At 54.8% G+C, this 20,259-nt stretch overlaps 7 protein-coding genes across 7 annotated transcripts; 4 read left to right on the top strand and 3 right to left on the bottom strand.

The window, feature by feature from the left end:
• Positions 1-52: 52 nt before the first annotated feature.
• Positions 53-1,988, top strand: CTAM01_01749 (prephenate dehydratase; the record flags this gene model as incomplete). The annotated part of the gene is made up of 5 exons (XM_060517790.1): positions 53-83; positions 308-361; positions 423-439; positions 544-796; positions 1,096-1,988. The coding sequence occupies 5 exons, from the start codon at positions 53-55 to the stop codon at positions 1,986-1,988; spliced, it is 1,248 nt and encodes a 415-aa protein (XP_060387324.1).
• A 1,021-nt stretch (positions 1,989-3,009) lies between these two features.
• Positions 3,010-3,414, top strand: CTAM01_01748 (uncharacterized protein; the record flags this gene model as incomplete). Its single annotated transcript, XM_060517789.1, has 1 exon — positions 3,010-3,414. The coding sequence occupies one exon, from the start codon at positions 3,010-3,012 to the stop codon at positions 3,412-3,414; it is 405 nt and encodes a 134-aa protein (XP_060387323.1).
• A 287-nt stretch (positions 3,415-3,701) lies between these two features.
• Positions 3,702-4,136, bottom strand: CTAM01_01747 (uncharacterized protein; the record flags this gene model as incomplete). The annotated part of the gene is made up of 1 exon (XM_060517788.1): positions 3,702-4,136. The coding sequence occupies one exon, from the start codon at positions 4,134-4,136 to the stop codon at positions 3,702-3,704; it is 435 nt and encodes a 144-aa protein (XP_060387322.1).
• Positions 4,137-5,407: 1,271 nt separating this feature from the next.
• CTAM01_01746 (uncharacterized protein) lies at positions 5,408-7,468 on the top strand (the record flags this gene model as incomplete). The annotated part of the gene is made up of 4 exons (XM_060517787.1): positions 5,408-5,479; positions 5,828-6,010; positions 6,552-7,079; positions 7,328-7,468. The coding sequence occupies 4 exons, from the start codon at positions 5,408-5,410 to the stop codon at positions 7,466-7,468; spliced, it is 924 nt and encodes a 307-aa protein (XP_060387321.1).
• A 524-nt stretch (positions 7,469-7,992) lies between these two features.
• On the bottom strand, positions 7,993-9,287 carry CTAM01_01745 (uncharacterized protein; the record flags this gene model as incomplete). The annotated part of the gene is made up of 2 exons (XM_060517786.1): positions 7,993-8,967; positions 9,084-9,287. The coding sequence occupies 2 exons, from the start codon at positions 9,285-9,287 to the stop codon at positions 7,993-7,995; spliced, it is 1,179 nt and encodes a 392-aa protein (XP_060387320.1).
• A 699-nt stretch (positions 9,288-9,986) lies between these two features.
• On the top strand, positions 9,987-12,758 carry CTAM01_01744 (hsp98-like protein; the record flags this gene model as incomplete). Its single annotated transcript, XM_060517785.1, has 1 exon — positions 9,987-12,758. The coding sequence occupies one exon, from the start codon at positions 9,987-9,989 to the stop codon at positions 12,756-12,758; it is 2,772 nt and encodes a 923-aa protein (XP_060387319.1).
• A 3,132-nt stretch (positions 12,759-15,890) lies between these two features.
• CTAM01_01743 (uncharacterized protein) lies at positions 15,891-16,160 on the bottom strand (the record flags this gene model as incomplete). The annotated part of the gene is made up of 1 exon (XM_060517784.1): positions 15,891-16,160. The coding sequence occupies one exon, from the start codon at positions 16,158-16,160 to the stop codon at positions 15,891-15,893; it is 270 nt and encodes an 89-aa protein (XP_060387318.1).
• Between the last annotated feature and the right edge of the window lie 4,099 nt (positions 16,161-20,259).

Below are 20,259 nucleotides of genomic sequence, written 5' to 3'. Positions count from 1 at the left end.
GCGGCTACCACGACGGCAAACTTGCCATCGCAGTATATCCACAAAAAAAAAAATGAGTATGGCTGACCACGGCTGCTCAACAGGTAAACCAAATCGTCGACCTCAAGCCGGCGGGTTGGCAAAGGTCGCAAATGTCTTAGTCGTGCCGGGCCCGGCATTTGCTCATCGGCGAGTGGAGCATCTTCCCCATGCCCCGCGGGAGCAACCCCTCCCCTTTCTAGCCAGAAAAAAAAAGCCCAATCTACCACTCAACCTCCGATATCGACGACGACGACCACCATCACCACGACATCTAAAATTCTGACAGCCCCGTTCGTCGTCGACTTTGCGCCCCCAGCGATTGTAGGACACGCGCAGATCAGTAATTGAAGTTGGCTTCGTATTCGAGATAGTACAAGGAAGCCGTCTTTTGTGTTCTGCAGCAATCGACCGCGCCAAGGTGCGACCCCGACGCGGCTACCCGGAATCCGGAAATAAAGGGCCCCTCCTCCTGCTCCTCCTCCTCATCATCTTCATCGTCCGCCGACCTCTACGACCACGCAGACGGCTTCTGTGCGAGTGTTTCTAAGCATTCTCGGACGAATAATCATCCACGGCTCATCGCACTGCTCAATTTTGAAAGCCTCCTCCAAATCTACGCTCACGTGCTTTGATCCGCCCTTCATCGAGACTTTTTCGTCACATCACGATCCAACCATGAGTGACAAGTCTCAGGTTTCGGCGGAGGCTGCAGGCGGAGAAGTCAAGCCTCTGGTGGGCTTCTTGGGCCCCCAGGCCTCGTACACGCACCAGGTAGGTACCACGAATCTGAAGAAAAGAAATCACACCTCGCACGGCATATGCCAAGTGTGGTGGGACTTGTCAATCATCTCTAACTTTATGCATCGCAGGCTTCGTTACAGGCCTTCCCAGAAGATGAATGGGATCTGAGACCCGTTGTCAACATCACAGGCACGTAACTCACCACCCTTTTTCTTCATTATGTCGTCTCTGCTGTTCTTGGCACCCACCCCCTTTTCTCATTCTCTCTATTTTTCGTTCCTGCGCCGTGGCGTGTGCTACCTCCCGTCTGACTTGAATCGGAACGCCCATCAGACATCTTCGAGGTCGTACAAGCCGGCGAAGTCGCTTTTGGCGTCGTTCCCGTCGAGAACTCAACCAATGGGTCCGTCCTGTTCACGCTGGACAACTTTGCCGATCGCAACGGCTTGTACCCAGACATTTCGGTCTGCGGGGAGATCTACCTCGACGTGCACCACTTTCTCGTCGGCCGCCGTCCGGACCCGGTTCACGACGCCGCCGCCGGCCCGGGACTACGGGGAGGAGACGAAGGCTCCGGCGCCTGCACGCCCACGGCATCGGACCCGAACCCGCTGAAGCCGCGGACGAAGCCACTGTGCAGCCTCAAGCACGTCCGGCGCCTGTACTCGCACCCGCAGGCGTGGGGCCAGTGCGTCGCCTTCTTGCAGACGTACCTCAAGGGTATCGAGGCCATCGACGTCAGCTCGACGAGCCGCGCGGCGGAGCTGGTCAGCCTGGACGAGACGGGGACGAGCGCCGCCATCTCGAGCGAGATCGCGGCGGGTATGCACGGCATCGACGTGCTCGCGCGGACGATTGAGGACCGCGAGGATAACACAACGCGGTTCTTCATCATCCGAAAGGGGCTGGACGAGAAGCAAAAGATGCCAGGCCACTGCGTGAAACCAAAGACGAAGACAAAGTCCATGGTGTCGTTCACGGTCCCGCACGAGGCTCCCGGCGCGCTGGCGGACGTGTTGGAGTGTTTCCGGCGCTACGGGACGAATCTTACGAGCATCAACAGCCGGCCGAGCCTGACGGCGCCGTTCAACTATGTCTTCTTCGTCGAGTTTGAGGGGCACCGGTTCCGGGATCCGGAGGCGAGGGTCAAGGGGGCGCTGGACGGGGTGGCTCGGGTGGCGGAGAGATGGCGGTGGCTTGGGAGCTGGGAGGACCAGCGGTCGTGAGAGGGGGAGGGACTGGCTGGTGGTCTTCCCCTCCCTTCCTCGTGACTTGGCTTGCGGTCTCTCTCTCTTTCACTCTCTATCTCTCTGTCTGGCTTCTAGGCCCTGGACTATTCCCCTTGCCTGATTCACCTTCGGCAACTCTGTGGATGTCGGTGTTAGCGACGGCCGTCTCTGGCGACTGCCGATGATCCCTGAGCAAAACGCTGACATGGCACGCGGGATATGCTTTGAGGCTACATCTGGTCTACATGCGAAATACTGAGAGCTTTTGCGGTACTGCGGCCTACAAAGGGCCACGAAAGGGGAAACGGGGCGAGTGGGCGGGCACGCCATGCTATTGCTGGGAACACACAAGGGGAGTCTATTGGACGGAACAGGCCTGGACTGGCTGACGACATCGCAACTAATGTCGATTCGAGATAAGGAGGTGCATTGTGAGGGCTGGAACCAGGTCACCAGGACCCTCCAGGAGCGTGGGAGCGTGGGATGACTGAACTGTCCCTTTCTTCGGTCCCCTTAGCCATTGTGTAATGGAAACGCAGCAAAGTGCCACCACGGAACGAAAAAAAGTCTTCTCGTCGTTCGTCTTTCTGAGGCGTTTACCTCCTGTTCTTGCCTCTTCAACCCTGGTTATATGCTGAGTCGACTCATGGATACATTGGAATGGTCTGAAAATGCCTCTTCCGACCCTGGCTCTGTGATGGAGCGATGGATACCTGGGAAGGTCTAAGATGAGCCTTTGATGGCCGAGTCTTCACGCCGAGCTGGTGGCGTTGTGAGACCTGGTTTATGGTTCAATCGTGACAAGAGGAAAAAGGGGGCCGACAACGATGACGAGAAGGACCCTCCTATTGTCCACGGTTACGGATGAGTTGTCATATGCAGAGCTTTTCCAACCCACGCAAGAGTTGGTGAAAGAGAAAAGCGACGGATCAATCGCTTCAGATCGAGCTACATGTGATGGTCTTGAGAGAGCGTCGAGAGCGTAGAAGAGACGAGCAGAGGGCTGGTCGCGTGCCCTATGTCCGAATGTCTCACAACGCCCGTCCGGCTACATTCATGGCTACGGCCACACGCACCCTCCCAAAAGGTCAGCCAACAAGATGAGCAGATTTGCCAAGCAAGCCTGATTATCTATCGTCTGGGTCCTTCTTACAATGTGTTAGCTGTCGTGAAGGATCGAGACCAAGGAGTAGAGCAAAAGTTAGTTTCGCGAAGCTCTGTACTGGGTGTGGAAGGGGTCGAGAAGCTCTTGCAACTGTTTAGCGTGGCGCGGAAGGGGGTGACCTGGGAGTTGTCGGGGTTGCCAGAAGCTCTAGGAAGCTCTGCGAAGCTCTTGCAACTTGTTGAGGTGCAACTGCTCTGTCTGCCGTGCACTTGCACACTCACACACACACACAGAGCTGAACCCCTCTTTCCTGTCTAGTTTGACTTTCCCCCCTCCTCCCTCAACGGACCGGTCCATGTCCGTTTCCTGTTGGATGTCTTTTTTCTTGTGTGGTCTTTGCCTTTTTTTCTGCCCGTCCGCCGGTCGGTGAGATTCTTCTGGTGGTGGATCGGCAACTCCACGTCCATTACGTCCAAATTACATGGACAAGACGTGCTGAAATCGCAGCACTTGCAGGACCCCTGGTTGATATGGTCTGTTGTTGAATGGCGACCAAAGTTTGGTCCTGGATCTGGGCTGTTTCCTCTCTGAATACTTACCTCTTCTCATTTCTCTTGTTGGCTCTGTTTTCTCATCCGACTCCTCATACCCAGATGCCGAGTATCTGCCGTCGCAGTCACAAAAGGGCCAGGCCGAGGTTTTTCGACATGTCGCCAGATGGAGCTCAGCTGGAGCACAATGATGCTCGTCGCTGGATCCCGCGCGAGATGGGCCCACACGACGACACACGTTCCGCCGCGGAACGTCTCCATTTGCCCTGCTTTTTTCTGGGGTCTCTTTCTTCTCTTTGAGTTGGTGACTTTCCTAACGGGACCCATTCGGGAACTTCCCTGGGGGCCTTGATGCCATGGCCGAGTGAAAACTTGCGTAAGAAAAGTACCCACGCTATGCAAGTGTCCAGATTCCCGCAAAATACCCTTTTTTTTTTTTTTCCTCGCGTCTCTTGCGTCTGCCATATTGTGTACTGTACCTATTTGCATGCTGCTTGCTGCACGCAAAAACACAGAGTTTTTTTTTTTTTTTTCCCAGCTTGTCCCATCCGACAAAAGCGGGCTTGCAACACTCGGCAGACTTTTAGTGCTGCTGGGGGCGCAGAGGCGCCTGTGTTGCAATTGGTGTGTGCCGGATCAATTCCTTGTGCTATGACGTGTAGTGCGCGTAGTAAGACAAGGTTCGCACCGCGAGGAAGGATGGGAAAAAAGAATACACTGGCGCCTTCCCCATCCGAAGAATACCTCATTGCTCAGTCAGTAGAAAGGTGTGAGGAAGTATCCAAAGGCAAAGGTATCCGTACGCAGTAGGGCAAGTACCGGAGCTGAACCGTCTGGTCTCTGGACGAGGTATCTTTGGTGTGTTTCCTGTCCGATTTTTACACTGCTTTTCGCCCGTTAACGTGGATGAGAGAGTACTTTCGTCTTACCCGACTTATACCTGCCCATCTACTTGTTGGTGTTCCCTCTTCTCCCACAATTCAAATGTCCCGAGTTGCAGCAAGGCTCAACCCAAGTGGGTGAAGTGTGGACATGGCCACACACATCCTTTCGGTACCAAGTACCGTACCCTCTCTTCCTGTTCGGCTGTTCCCTACCACCACTCCATCTTCTTTGCTCTCTTCCTCGCTCTCATCCCGTCTGAAGGGAGGGGTGGGCTCACCGGGCACCGTGTTGGCCCATGGTCCAGACGCAACAAGTACGCAGTTAGTAACTCTACGTACCTTTTTTTTGTCGTCTGGTCCGACGGCTGTCGGTCCAAGGCAGTCGGACCTGGACATGAGAGGCGTAGACAGTAGGAAAAGTGGTAGTGAATAGGCAAAGGAACGGCAGCGGCGCGAGGGATCGAGTGAGGAGCGGTTGCCGTTGCCGTGGACTGGACCGTAGAAGCGGGAGTTGCAGAGCTTCTGGGAAAGCTGAACCATGAAGGGGGGAAGAAGGACCAAACGATTTATAACCAGCTTCTCCCTCTCCCTCTCCCTCCTCGTCCCTCTTCGATTTCGCCATCGATACCTTGTTATTTCGACATTCACGATCCCCTACATCCAACATTTTTGTTGTTTAGACATCGCGACAAGAGCTTCTCACAACCAGGTGCCAATTAAGACACCAAGAAGCTCTGCAACTTTGGTTCCTTGCCTACCCGTTACCCGTTCACCCCTTGCCGGATTCCATCATCCGTCTTCCCCGTTGGCGGTTGTTCCAAAATCCAGCAAATCCCATAGGATAATTCCCCATCTTTGCTGCTGAGGTGCTTCATCATGGCCATCACGCCTTCGAAGCCAATCTTCTGCGCGACCCACCCCAGGGCCTGCTCTACAGCCTTTGAGAGAGTGAGATTTCCCAATCCCATAACGCCTGTTGGCTTGTTTCTGGCACTGCTCGTTCCTCCCTGCGTGTCTGCTCTGGGACACGAGCGAGCACGCAATCCCGCCGGACCCCAAAAACGGACAAGGTTCAGGGTGCCTGAATCGTTCCTTTTGGGGGGAAGAGAGACGGCCTGGCGGGAAGAGAGAGAGAGAGGGGAGGAACCTGTGGTGTTGAGCGAATTACCACGGGTTCATTCGTTCTGCTTGTGCAACGAAACCACCATCAGCTCGCTGCTGGGGTTACTTCTGCACAGCGAGCGCCATGTGAAGAAGAGCAGGATTAGCTAACATGGCGATTTCTCATCATTCTAGGTGTTTATGAGCCGCCGGGACAAGCTGGCGTGTGTACATGAGCCTTTTGGCGATGCGTTCTATTATGGCCCTGAGCGGACTGGTGAGCGTTTTGAGAACGACGCTGAGGGCAGAGAGAAGTCTGGCTTCGCCGAGACGACGTATGCCGATGTTCTGAGGCAAATCGAGGAGGCCGGCAAAGATGTATGTTTTTTCCTCTCCCCCTGATTCCCTTTTCCCCTCCAAAGACATATTTGCCCCTCATTATGAGGTCGTCGTCTTTCCGATCGCGATCTCACCCGCACACCCCTCCACACTATTCCCGCCCATGCATTCCCCTATAGTACGCTACTCCCCCAACCCCTGGCAAATTGAGTTGCAGAGCTTCTACGACCCCCAGTCAAAACCACTGTCAATTCCAAACTTGCCCTTCCACGCCCGAAAATGATTCAATTTTCGGTCGGAGGTGCTCTTTGAAGCTTCAAACAGAGCTTCTCGAAACTCTGGATTGATTTCGATTGAAGCGGCGTTTGATGACTGGGGGTGCTGGCGTGCGTGCACCCGGGGAAGCTTTACAACGCAGCCGCCACAATGTCGCGCATCGCCGCTCAGCGTCCCCTGGTACCCTTGCGGAGCTTTTAGAGTCGCGACCAACGTCGCATTCGACCTATTGCTCAACACCACCACCACAGAACTATGATGATGCTATATCCCAATTGCCCAGATCACTAACACCCAACCACAGAAGCGCGCCTTCATCAAGGACATGGCTTACTACATCATCCCGCCCAACCAGCAAAAAGCCTCCATTGTCCCGTCCGCCGGCAACACGGCCGAGCCCACCAACCCCACCGTCCTGCCCTTGAGCATCCTCCGCAAGTTCCAGTGGACGTTCCTGATCCGCCACCCGCGCCGCTCCATCCCCTCGTACTACCGCTGCACCCAGCCGCCCCTGGACGCCGTGACGGGCTGGACAAACTTCAACCCGTCCGAGGCCGGTTACGAAGAGCTCCGCCGTCTCTTTGATTACCTCATTCGCGAGCGCATCGTAGACGAGAAGGACTTGTTGGTCGTCGACGCTGATGACATGCTTGACGACCCCGAGGCCGTCATCCGCGCCTACTGTGCCCACGTTGGCCTCGACTTCACCGACAACATGCTTAACTGGACCGATGAGGATACCAAGGTCGCCCAGGAGAAGTTTGCAAAGTGGAACGGCTGGCACGATGATGCCATTGGCAGCACGTCGCTCAAGCCGCGTGACAAGAAGCATGTAAGTCACCCCTAACCCCTACCCCTGATCGGCTGGTGCTTTACTGTTGTTCTGTACCCCCTCCCAAACGAAAATTATTCCCCAGAAAGAGATTGGATACAAAAAAAGGACCTGCCCGTTTGCTTGGGCGCTTTTGAAATCACTTCCTTGAAACTCGCTGGATATTTTTTTGACCTTTGGTGTGGCGGACGAACACACACTAGACACTAGTGTGGGGTATATTTCGCAGCATGCTAATTCCCCGCGAGAAAAAGGTTATCACCCGTGAGTCCGAAGAGGCTGAATGGCTCAAGAAGTACGGCGAGAAGGGTCTCAAGGAGATCCGCGAGTGCGTCGATGCCAACGTCAAGGATTACGAGTACCTCAAGAAGTTTGCCATCCAGATCTAATTTCACCGTATACGTTTAAGTACGGGTACGGCTAGTTGTACACGTACGGACACACAACGTACACTTTTAACGAAGTTGATGACCAAGAACGCCCACCAACCAAGGGGTGGAATTTATACATGCATGTTTTTATTATAAAAACGGGAAATCGGGTTTCTTTTTTTTTTTTTTGAACGGAACAGTTCGATATAGGGATTCAGGGAAACCTTGGGAGGTTTTTCTATCAGGGACCTTGAAATCGGTCCATCATGGGTTCAATGTAACCGTATTGATACAATAGTCTACATGGCAGTGCCAATAACCAGCCACTTCTAACAGGACTGCGTAGATGACTCGCAAAGTCTTTTCTTCCTGAATGAACGAAAAACCGTGCCATCGCACAATACCTACTCCACGTCCACTTTTCTTGATGTACACATTTTCCCCGTATTGTGACGAAAAAGGTCTCGGCCAAAAATCTTACACGACAGTGCTGCTGCTTGCTCTCGTTCCCCTAGCTCTCGCCCCATCATAGACCTTCATATCTATACCTTGGTATCAGCCTTGGCGTCAGCCTTGCTGTCTTTCTCGTCCTTGCTCTCGTCCTTGCTCTCGTCCTTGCCCTCCTCCGCCACAGGCTCCTTGATGCTGTAGTTGGTATCGTCCCCAGCGGCCTGCACAGGCTCCGCGGCCGCCTTGGGCGCCTCCACCTCGGCGACAACCTCCTCCTCGGGGTCGAACTGGTTCTCCTCCAAGAGCGCCTTGGCGTCCTGGAACAGGTCGTGCGTGACGTTGCCGGACCACGCCTGCGCAAAGTTGCGGTCGTCCTCGTTGGCCCAGTATATCGTCGCGGGCAGCAGCTCGTCGACGGCCGGCGCCTTGGTGGCGCCCTCTTGCACCTCGCCCTCTCCTTGGCCAGACTGGCTGACAATTTCCGTCTTGGCCGGCGGCGCCTTGGACCACTTGCGGCCCTCCAGCGCCTTGCCCTCCTCGAGCACGGCCTTCTTCTCGCGGCTGCTGACGACGAGGCGGTTGCCGCGGCCGAAGCCGGCGAGGACGGCGGCCATGTCGGCGATGGAGTTTGCGCGCTGGTCGTTGAGGGCCAGGGAGCGCTCGTGGCGGTTGCGGACGATTTTGCGGACGCGGACGAGGTCCTCGGGGGCGGGCTTCGTATCCTCGGCGGCGGGGGCGTCGGCGTCTTCTGTCTCGCCGGCGACGGAGTATTTGACGTCGTCTACGGCACCAGCAGCGGCGGCGGCTCTGTCCTTCTTGACGCCCCACGGCTTGATGGCCTTTGGCTTGAGGAGCTCGGTGCGCTTCTCCCTGTAGAGGAGGTCGTCCTCCCAGGCGAGCTCGTGCATGCGGCGGAACTCGCGGAGCTTTTGGAAGACGGACTGGCCTGCTGCGCCGGCGCCGGCGGGGAGCTGGATGAGGGCCATGGGGGCCCAGTAGTCGCGGCGGAGTTTTGCGGGTTTGGACTTTTTGCCGTTGAAGGGGAGTTGTTTGAGGGCTCGGTGGGACTTTGTAGGTTTGGTGATGTTAGCTGAGCTTCTTCTTCTTCTTCTTTCAACATGGTCCAAGAGAAATCTGCCATTGGCTGCCCCAATTGGCTAGCAACAAGGCCTCCAAAACGTACCTCGAGCTGCTTTGTGTGCGAGTAGATGACCTGGTTCGAGGTCAGGTGGCTCCAGACCCAAATCTGCTCGCCGTGGCCCGGCTCAAAGTTGGTGAGCTCATGCTGGGGCGTCCTGCGTCGCGACCTCGTGTGGCCATGCCGTATACTCGTCCGGGCGACGCCAAAGGACAGTTTTGAGAAGCGAAATACCGGGACCGAATTCATCGTTGCTAGCTTTGCGGCCGATCGGTCGATGAGGACGTATCGTTTCGTTTCGTTCGTTCGTCGTCGTCGTCGGCGACCCCCTAAACTTCTCGGGACGGGCAGCTTGACAAAATTTCCCGAAGCTCTGGAACCTGTTCCCCCAGGCCCGCGCCGGTAGTGTGGCTGATCTGTGGCTTGACGCTGAAGGTCACATGATTCAAGTGTCACCAGCCACATCGGACAGAACGTTCCTTGGCGACCTTATCGATAATCTTGATAAGGTGATTGTGATAGCAGGTCCGTGCGCTCAGATCGAACCCCGCGGTTTAGGCTCGGTCGGTGCTCAGATTCTAGTGACGTCGCGCGACTTCTACCAGGTTCTGGTCGCTGCCCTACGACTTCCCGGCCTTGCCAGCGCATGCTGGATCAGTCCATCCTCTTGGCCCACTTCCAGGTTTACGGTCTGGATGAACCTCACTTTGCAAGCATAAATTCAACATTGCAATCAAACTTCAACTGGCTTCTCTTCTCAAGTCACCAAGCTAATTCTTGCACATATTGAGATACCCCGTTGAATGATAGACTCTTCAACTTGAAGCCATTCTGAGCTTCCTTCAACAACCATACCTCACGTATCACCACTCTTAATTACCCACCACTCAACCTCACAAGACAAACCACGCAACCACACACAATCGCTACCACAACTACACTACCAACATGAATTCACGAATGGAATTCACCGACAGAGGCGAGAAGGCCGTGCAGGATGCCATGGCCCTCGCGGAGCAGTACGCCCACTCCCAGCTGCTCCCCGTCCACCTCGCCGTCTCCCTCCTCGATCCCCCGGCAGACCTCTCAAAGGACCAACAAAACGGCCCGCCGCAGACGTCCTCCATGTTCCGACAAGTCATTGAGCGCGCCCACGGCGACCCGCAACTCTTTGACCGGGCACTCAAGAAGACGCTCGTCCGCCTACCGAGCCAAGACCCGCCACCGGACCAGGTCTCCGTCGCACCCACATTCCACGCCGTCCTCCGCAAGGCGCAAGAGCTGCAAAAGACGCAAAAGGACTCCTTCATCGCCGTCGACCACCTCATTCAGGCCCTCGCCGAGGACCACACAATACAAGCCTGCCTGCGGGACTCCAACATCCCCAAGGCGAAGCTGGTGCACGATGCCGTCGCCCAGATCCGCGGCACGAAGCGGGTCGACAGCAAGAACGCCGATACCGAGGAGGAGCACGAGAACCTCGCCAAATTCACCATTGATATGACGGCCCTGGCCCGTGAGAAGCAACAAGACCCGGTCATTGGCCGTGAGGAGGAGATCCGCAGAGTCGTGCGGATCTTGTCCCGCCGTACCAAGAACAACCCGGTCCTCATCGGTGAGCCCGGTGTCGGTAAGACTACCGTCGTCGAGGGTCTCGCCCAGAGAATTGTTAACCGCGATGTTCCCGACAACCTCAAGGCGTGTAAGCTGCTGTCGCTCGACGTCGGCGCCTTGGTGGCCGGAAGCAAGTACCGCGGAGAGTTTGAGGAGAGAATGAAGGGCGTCCTGAAGGAGATTCAGGAGTCCAAGGAGATGATTGTCCTCTTCGTCGACGAAATCCACTTGCTCATGGGTGCTGGCTCTTCAGGCGAGGGTGGCATGGACGCCGCCAACTTGCTGAAGCCCATGCTCGCCCGTGGTCAGCTGCACTGCATCGGTGCGACGACCCTCGCTGAGTACCGCAAGTACGTTGAGAAGGACGCCGCGTTCGAGCGTCGATTCCAACAGGTTCTCGTCAAGGAGCCTTCCATTGCCGAGACCATTTCCATTCTCCGTGGTCTCAAGGAGCGGTACGACAGACATCACCGTGTTACCATCCTCGACAACGCCTTGGTAGCGTCTGCTAACCTCGCCGGCCGCTACCTTACGTCGAGAAGGCTTCCCGATTCTGCCATTGACCTGGTCGATGAGGCTGCTGCTGCAGTTCGCGTCGCCAGGGAGTCGCAACCCGAAATTATTGACTCTCTCGAGCGCAAGCTCCGTCAAATCATGATTGAGATTGCCGCTCTGGAGAAGGAGAAGGACGAGGCGTCCCAGACTCGTCTCGTCCAAGCAAAGAAGGATGCCAAGAACGTAGAGGAGGAGTTGGAGCCTCTTCGCCAGAAGTACCTCAGTGAGATCAAGAGAGGCGAGGAGATTCACTTGGCCAAGACGAAGCTCGACGAACTCGAGAAGCGTCTTGAGGATGCTGCCAACGCCGGCAACCACGCCAAGGCCGCCGACCTCCAGTACGGCGCCATCCCCGAGCAGCGCGCCGTCATCAAGGAACTCGAGGCCAAGAAGGCCGCTGCCGACGCCGCTCTCAACGCATCAGGCCAGGACCACGGCGCCATGGTCACTGACGTTGTCACCGCCGATCACATCAACGAGATTGTGGCCCGCTGGACCGGCATTCCCGTCACTCGCCTTAAGACCAGCGAGAAGGAGAAGCTCGTCCTCATGGAGAAGCAACTCGGCAAGATCGTCGTTGGTCAGAAGGAGGCTGTCCAGGCCGTCGCCAACGCCATCCGCCTGCAGCGGTCTGGTCTCAGTAACCCCAACCAGCCGCCCAGCTTCCTGTTCTGCGGTCCGTCCGGTACCGGTAAGACTCTCCTGACCAAGGCGCTCGCCGAGTTCCTCTTCGACGACTCCAAGGCCATGATCCGCTTCGATATGTCCGAGTACCAGGAGCGCCACGCCCTTAGCAGAATGATTGGTGCTCCCCCGGGATACGTCGGACACGACGCCGGTGGTCAGCTCACCGAAGCTCTCCGCCGCAAGCCCTTCTCCATCCTCCTCTTCGACGAGGTCGAGAAGGCTGCCAAGGAGGTCTTGACCGTTCTGCTCCAGCTCATGGACGACGGCCGTATCACCGACGGGCAAGGCCGTGTCGTCGACGCCAAGAACTGCATCGTCGTCATGACCTCCAACTTAGGTGCCGAGTACCTCACAAAGTCCACCAACCGTGAGGGCAAGGTCGACGCTACCACTCGCGAGCTCGTCATGAACGCCCTCCGCAACTGGTTCCTGCCCGAGTTCCTCAACCGCATCAACTCGACTGTTATCTTCAACCGCCTCAGCCGCCGCGAGATCCGCAAGATCGTCGACATCCGCCTGCAGGAGATCCAGAAGCGGCTGGAGGGCAACGGCCGCAAGGTGTACATTGACGTCTCGGAGGAGGCCAAGGATTACCTCGGCAACGCTGGCTACTCGCCCGCCTACGGTGCTCGTCCGCTGTCTCGCTTGATTGAGAAGGAGGTCCTCAACAAGCTGGCCATCCTCATCCTTCGTGGCAACATTCGCGATGGCGAGAACGCCCGTGTCGAGCTCATCAATGGTAAGATGGTGGTGCTGCCTAACCATCAGGACAGCGAGCTCGATACCGATGACGAGGATATGGATGAGGAGGATGCCGTTGACGAGCTTGTCGCTGATGAGATGGATGAGGACATTTACGACTAAAGCGAATCAAGAACAACAGAATGAAAGTCAGAAGACACAAGGAGATGATTCACGAAAGCATGATTATTAAGATTGATGGGGTCTTTTTTTCAGTGTAGAGATATAAACTCTAGAGAGAGAGAGCATCAGGCGTTTAGGGATTAAAATGGTTCAAGCATTGTAGGATTTTCTTTTTTATAGGAGTTGTAAATAGGTTATAGAACTATAAAAGTTCAATGAAAACAACGTACACAATATTTAAATGTGTCAAAAAGTGAACATTTCCAGTGATATGAACACCGTGGTAGTTGACGCAACAGTGGTTGGGAATTTGATCGAGAGACATACAACTCAACCGGTTTGAAATTTGTCAATACACGTCAAGTACCAAGAGACAGACCACGAAATACGAGAGGCTAGCTTGTAAACGGGTTATAGGACTTCAAAAATACAATCTCAATGGAAGGTGTTGCGTTAATTTCTCTAGTCTAACACAATACATCGCCAGACAAAAAAGCTTCTCCTTCGTCTATTCCCCCTCCAAGTTCCATTCCTTATCACCAGCAACACCAGGCGCCCCTCTATATGCAGTTCAGTACATTGTGGGCCAGGGAGGCGGTAGAATGATACAAAGGTCAACAATCGACGAACGTACGGCTCGCAGCCTTACTTGGTGACATACATGAATACACCGAGCTCGAGATTCGCAGTCCCCAGCATGAGAGCACCGATCTAAGCACCGAGATATATAGCCTACCGAGGTGAGCATCTTTTAATCTTCCATCTATTCAACCCGAAAGAGTGCGTTCGACATGCGTCAAGATATTTAGTTGAATAGTACCCAAGGCTGGGTTATAGTACCGCGAAACCCAATGAATTATAATCGAAACGAACATGTCTGGGAAGCAAACACAGCAATGTCCCAGAGACTCGATCTCAACCAAAGTTTGAAGGTGCTTGTGATAGTACGCACTCACCACAGGAGATTGACGCCATATGAGATGTGACCTTCTGGTAAAGACACGCAACGGCAAGAGGATATAATTCTGGCAACAAATTTAGCACATTCACAAAAGAGTTAGTGCAATGGCGAGAATGATCTGGTAACCGCGCATATCAGACAAGTCTTGGCTTTCTCTGGCGAAGGCAGCAGAGGGGGTTCATCGTGAACTATCCCCATCGAGATATACATTCTGCACCACTGAGATTGCGGCATACTAGCTGGTAAGTTGACCTGCGTCCTCAAAAGAGAATGCCATGGGAGTATCTGATATTCTAGATCGTGGAAACAAATTCTGTTTAACATTAGATTGGCATACCACCTACCTGACTGACGAATGACGTCGGAGCTACCTGAATGGCCGCCGAGGCAATGTGAGCCGAGCGTCGAGTACCAGCGCCCGGCATGCCAAGCGGTCACGATATCTATGTGTTTGTTCTGCCCAATGCCCATCACACCTCACATGCAGCGTCCGTGACAGACGCATGCCCGGGGAGCCCCGTGGCTATTTCCAGCGGGTGTCGGGGACGGCTCACTCGATGCCAAGCAGACCTACCAAGGTTATAATAACGCCCACGTAGCTATCCACGCCAGGTAGCTATTGGCGCCATATAGCTATTCAGAGCGCCAACGTCGTTTCGACAATCTGGGCATACCGATATTTTGGAAATGATCCAGGTCTCTGGGCTGGTCGATATATCACCCTATCTCGGGGTAGTGTTTCAAACCCCCTTCATTGCATCAACTTGGATTTGTTCTGCTGATCAGCGAGCGCATGCCCCTCTTCCTGCTCCAAGAACTCGCATGGTCGCATGGAAAACACGCCTTGTTTGGTTTAGTTTTCTCATGGCTGGGATGGAGAACGGTTCTGCCCAGTCGACGCCATGCCTACGCGGGTACGACAGTTTTGTGGCCTTGAATTTTTTGACGACTGGAGCTTTTTCGCGAGATCTGCGAAACTAGTCGCGGGGGAGGGATGATGGATGAGGTCGGGGCCAAGATAAGATGCTATTTTTACCCGAGAGAACCCCGGTGATCGCCCTGGTCGGAGAAGGGGGGACCCACGATGGGGAAGTTTAGCCTCCGTTTTGCCCCCTCTCTGAGCCTCACGAAAGCAAGCCTGGGGTCAGGAATTGACTGTGGCGGGCACCCTCCCCGAACCTGGGACCGCGGTGCATGAGTTGATAGATTGCTTAGCCAAGTACCGAAGCCACCGCGCCTTTCTGTCTCGTTGCACAGCGGGCCAGGATGAGCTTGGAGCCGAGACTGGTCCTCGTGGTTGTGAAGAGAAAGAGGGCCGCATCGGCGGTGCGGGCAACGAGCTGCGAGTGACGGCCGACCGATCATGCCGTAGGCGGTAATGCATTGAGGCTGCGCGGCGGAACGCGTCACTCGCACAACGGACGTGGCGGAAGAGGGCTCTGGCGCCAGTTTCGGCGGAGGCCGCGGAGTAAGTTGAGGCTGGAAACTTGGAAAGGTCCGTGTCGTGTTGCACATGTATAGGTCAAGTAGGTCGGGCACTTTCATCCTGAATCTGGGACGAAAGCGAGAGAGGGACGATGTCCGATGTTCGCTGAGTAGAGACCACAGAGCGTACATGAACGAGGAGAAGGGCCTCCTTGTCACTCAAACCAAAGGCGGAAAGCCTCGACGCAGGATTGGGTGGGGTCCAGGACGGAAAAGTGCCAGTAAAACGGGCTGGTGCAGATGGAGGACGGGCACACTCTCATCGGCCAGATTCAAGGGGCAGCGGCTGGTGTGTGTAAGGTAGGTAGGTATTCGTATCTTGGTTGATGACCGATCCAAGTCAAGAGCTGCGATGGCAGGTGTCTCTCGTCAAATCAAGAGGTCTGGATGTGAACGGGACGGCAGGACGGAAGCTTGGCCAATGGACCCTAAAGGATTTGTCTTGGGATGGAAGATAAGCCATCGTTCAACCCTTGAACGTTTGATAACGGTTGATTCAGTGTGTAGTAGCGCAGCATGCGCAGATTGAGCGTTTTTCTTTTTTCCGACACGAGACCTTGCCAGCATCCAAGTTGTGCCTTTGGAGTGTCTTTTCCCAAAGCAGAGGATCAGCTCGTCCCCGGGCCTAATCGGGCGAGCATGCGGGCGGCTGTCGGCTCAGGAGCCAGGGACGATACCTGGCCATATTAGGACACTGCACACCAGCTCTGTTGGGGGTCTGTAGTCGTAAGGATAGAGGCTATCCAAGTGCCCACGACATTCGTCCGTAGTCGTGTAGATAGCCACCATTCGAACATCCAACAGCAATGCCCGTAGCCCACAGCGAAATACGAGGGAATGCATTGGAAGGGGGTTGCGTCGTAGCGGGAGCCGTTGGCGGCAGATCGTGGCGTGGGGCGTGTGCATGGTCGTCTGTAGGTAGCGAGCGTTGCAAGGGTAAGCAAGACTAAAGCCATGTTTCAGAATTTTTAGCAGATCCTCTGACAAGCGTGGTCCGAGGTTGTCATTGGAGGAGGATCAGGGGGCGACGAGCTGGAGCATAAATGACCAGCATCTCCATCACGCCTTTGCAGTGTTGCACCTGGCGGCCCTTGGTGAAGCTGGGCCTTGGCCTGTCGATGTCAATGGCCCCATTGGGTAGCACGTCGCAAGCTTTGCTGTCTGTCTGTTGGTGGCCACCTCCCCCCTTTTATTTTGCAAGTGAAAGTATCTTTTGCTGCACCGATGATTCGACAAAGTACCGCGGGCAAGGTTCGAGTCAGGTAGCGACGTGGTGTTGTAATGCTGAACGCAGAGTGTGCGTCAACTTGACTTGATGCTCAAGAATTATCAAGCGATGTTGGAAGCCGAGGCATAGGAAAATAGCCGTTTTGTTCCTTATCATATTCGCGGACGACCACGGACTTATTGGAGGTATCCAAAGCTGTGGTTCGCGATGGCGGAGGGCAACCCCTGAACGAGCCTGAGAGGACACACTGCCGCTTGGACTGGCTTGATGGACGGCGTGCCTTGAACACCAGCCGGGGGTATTGGTGGCTTGTGTCAATTTAACCGTGACAGCAAGTCAGGCAGTCTGTCATTACTGCACAGGCAATTGCCAACCATTGTCAAAGTCTTGCTTGACAATGTTGGGCGGTGGCGTTCAAAGTTGAGCGAAGTTGATTGAGTTTCGTCATGGTAATTCAGCGATAAAGTGCTCACTCCTTGAGTGACAGTATCAAGATGCGAATTCGGTATTGACACAGCCTGCGACTAGAGCGCGGGCAATTGTGTTACCACGGGGTCTCACTGTCCCCGTCACTCTTGGTCTTGAAGGCTTCTTGAAGCCGCAGTTCCCGAAAGAGTCGACGGACTGACACGGCCGCCTAGACACCAAGATGTCGCGGCTATATGACATGGGCTCGCCTGGAGCGGGCAACTAGTTTGGTGGCCGGCAAGGTTCTGCAGTGTGTACTGCAACTCTGAGCTCTCAAGGCAACATCAGGAGCTGGACATGTTCCTCCGAGGGAACAGTGTAGCGTGAGCGTAGTGTAGTGGCTTGACCGTGCAGTGCGGGTGGTTTGCGATTGTGAATCGGATCGAGACTGTCAAGTCAGTTGGACCCCCAACTGCAGTTGACGACAGGCCATATCCCTATACTCAAATCAGTGGGGAGCCAGTCGGCTGCTCAACTTGGGTGGAAGATGAGGCGAAGTTGTGTGCGTGCTGGATGTGGATTTTTGTGCCAGCATGTAGTATGCAATTTAGAAGGGTCAGTATCCCTCCCAGTGGACAAGGAGGGATGTCACATCTAATGACAGTCTGAAGGCTTTACTTGACGGTGGCCCCATCGCTTTGGGTAAGGGGTACGGTCGGGGAGATGGAATGGGCGTATTGTTGATGGAGGGAGTGTCGATGGAAGTTCCTGGCAGAAAGGTTGGTTCCATGGGTAGTATCGCATCGCCGCCGGCATCTCTTGCAGCTGAAATGCTCAATCCAGCTCGGAATGGACGACAATAGTAGGCCAAATAAGAGCCGGGGTTCTCTTTTCTCCTGGCCGTAAGGCTGCCGGGCACGGCGTCGACGAGGAGCCCCAATCTGTCTAGGCTTCGTACGACGCTTCAAACGTAGGGGAAGGTATTCCTTAGGTAGACAATGCCAACGATATTGTGCGAAGAGTGTAGGCGTGTCCACGTAACCACCCGAGGAGCAGACTGGGTGTGGTGGTGTAATAGGATTCCTGCACGAATCTATCCAGAATAAGGTACTCCGTACAGTGAGGTGAGGTAGTTGTACGTGGTTATGGACTATTTGAGACGTTGTTGCGCTGTTTAGATTTGCCCAAAGTCGTCTAGCGGCATCGTCGGAGTGCAAGCTCTCGGCATTCGACTTGCAACCTGGCACTTTTGTCTCGAAGCAGAGGGTACGGGCCTGACGGGGACGGCGGACGCGGCGCACGCACCATTGTCCCCGTCTCTTGAGTCTTGACTCTTGGGTCAGAGTGTTTGGTCTTGCCTGTCGGTGTATGAAAATTGGACGGTGCTTGCCGCCTTCCATTCCACGTCGAACATTCCATGGGCAACGGGGGGATGGCAAGGTGCAAAGTTGGAAAAATATGGAGAGAAAATGTGGATAGGTGAGGGAAGGTCTCCACTATAGACCGCTACGAGTGTCAAATCGTTGTCCCGCTCAGCCGTTGTCCCTCGTCCCTTCCTCCCTGAGGAGGTCATGTACCGGTCTCCACTTTAGCCTAGGAGTAAGGAACATGGAAAGGGAAGGGGAGGAGGGGCGAGCCTGGGGAGAAGAGGGGAAGGCATGAGGTGCCTTGGAAAGTGAAAAAAAAAGGGAAGGAGTAGACGAATAGCGAGATCTGATGCCTTCCCCAGAGGAAGTTGATTGACTGTCACAGTCAGCTACCAGTTCGTACTCTTTGGGTTGTTTATCGAAAGAGCAAAAATGATATACCAACTAGCGACAACTAGACTGGAAGTCTGTAAAGCCTTGGACGCTCTCCCTTACCTTAGTGCCTTGAGCTTCGGGTCAGGCATTGACAAGGCTGGGGCTCTTTCACCCCTAAAAGACTACACTAAGGCCGATCGGCTGCCGTTTCACACTGACCTCAACCCTCCGCTTGGCCCCGTTATGGGCGCTGCATCGTGTCAGCCAGTCCCCTGTTTTGCTCTGAGCTGTCTGCCCTGGTCTAAACTGCCCTAAGTTTGGAGACAGAGACAGAAGGTGACGACTGGCGGACGGGAGATGTGAGGGTCCAGGGAAATCTGAGAAGGTATGGAGTACGGAGTACTGACGTGTGACTGTGGTCCTCTCCGTGAAGCCATGTACCTTTCCCCACTCGGAAACCTGATGCTGACCACCAATCCCCTGAACCTCAGTCTACCTTACCTTACCTTACTCCGTACCTCCTACTGCCCGTGGATCCAAGGTATTCACTCACATCCATTACCTGCTCCGTACATACGGCATGGCATGCGTGTGGTGCTAGTAATGTGTAGAGTGACGATGGCGGCGACGGTGGCCCTGCCAGGCGCTGGTTTACATCAGGCACGCCGTACCTTGCCTCGCTGCTTCGCCTTGCTGGCCCATCTACCTCACACTCCATGTTGGCTGATGTTATGTAGCCTCTTTATGCCTGAGGTCAGAGGTCTGAAGTCGGGTCGACGATAGAGCTGTGGTATCTGGTATTGTTCAGTGGAGAGGATGGGGAGGTAGGTATGATGTATCTAAGGTCGGGTCTGGTCAATTGTGTAACTGTCCAAGGTACGGAGTACATCTCATCTTTCAGAAGTACCGCGAGTCACTTCTCTGTAAGAGAAAGAAGAGGCCTTGGTCCAAGTACCTCCGCCTCAGAGGCAAGCAGCCAGAGGTACCTCACCTTCCTCCCCCTGCCTCGCCGTCCCTCCTTACCCCCTAACAAAGTGTCCTTACTGGCCAGTCGTCTAAACTCCCGTCTCCTGTCCTGCATCTGCTCTCTGCACTTGCTTGCTTGCGTTGCTTTGCTTGTACCGGAACACACCAAAACACTCCAGACCAAAGGCCAACCGCCAAAGGGTCCCTTTCACCATCAAGCCTCTCAACTCACATATCCTCTTACTCCTCCGCTCGTGTCTCTATTTTTTCCCCCTCTCCCACTCCCACACTCCCCATCTTCAACCACACCCCCAAACCCCCTATCCCTTTCTCCAGGCCTCATCGTCCCTATACTAATGAAGCCTGTATATTGAGACCGTTTACTTTTGTTTCTTTCCTCTCTCTTTTTACGTCTTGCTCAAAAAGATCATCTGGAGGAAAGGACAACGAGCTGGTTTTCGCCCACCACACAATTCCATCGTCCAAGGTTGCTTGTTGGGACTCTCGACGTCTAGACACACTGGGAACCTGTGGAATCTGATCCGAGAGACTGGCCAGACCAAAAGGACGCAACGCTACGCATCCGCATCCGCATCGCGCATCGCAGCAGCACCACCACCAGCAATCGGCGGCACCAAGCATCCACATTGACCCAAGCCCACCGCTAAAAGCTACGCGACCACAAAACGGCTACCCGAGTGCCTGGCAAGA

Source organism: Colletotrichum tamarilloi (assembly GCF_030869305.1).
Source record: "Colletotrichum tamarilloi strain Tom-12 chromosome Unknown Scaffold_4.1, whole genome shotgun sequence".
NCBI classification, from domain to species: domain Eukaryota; kingdom Fungi; phylum Ascomycota; class Sordariomycetes; order Glomerellales; family Glomerellaceae; genus Colletotrichum; species Colletotrichum tamarilloi.
This window is presented reverse-complemented; position numbering and strand designations above follow the sequence as displayed.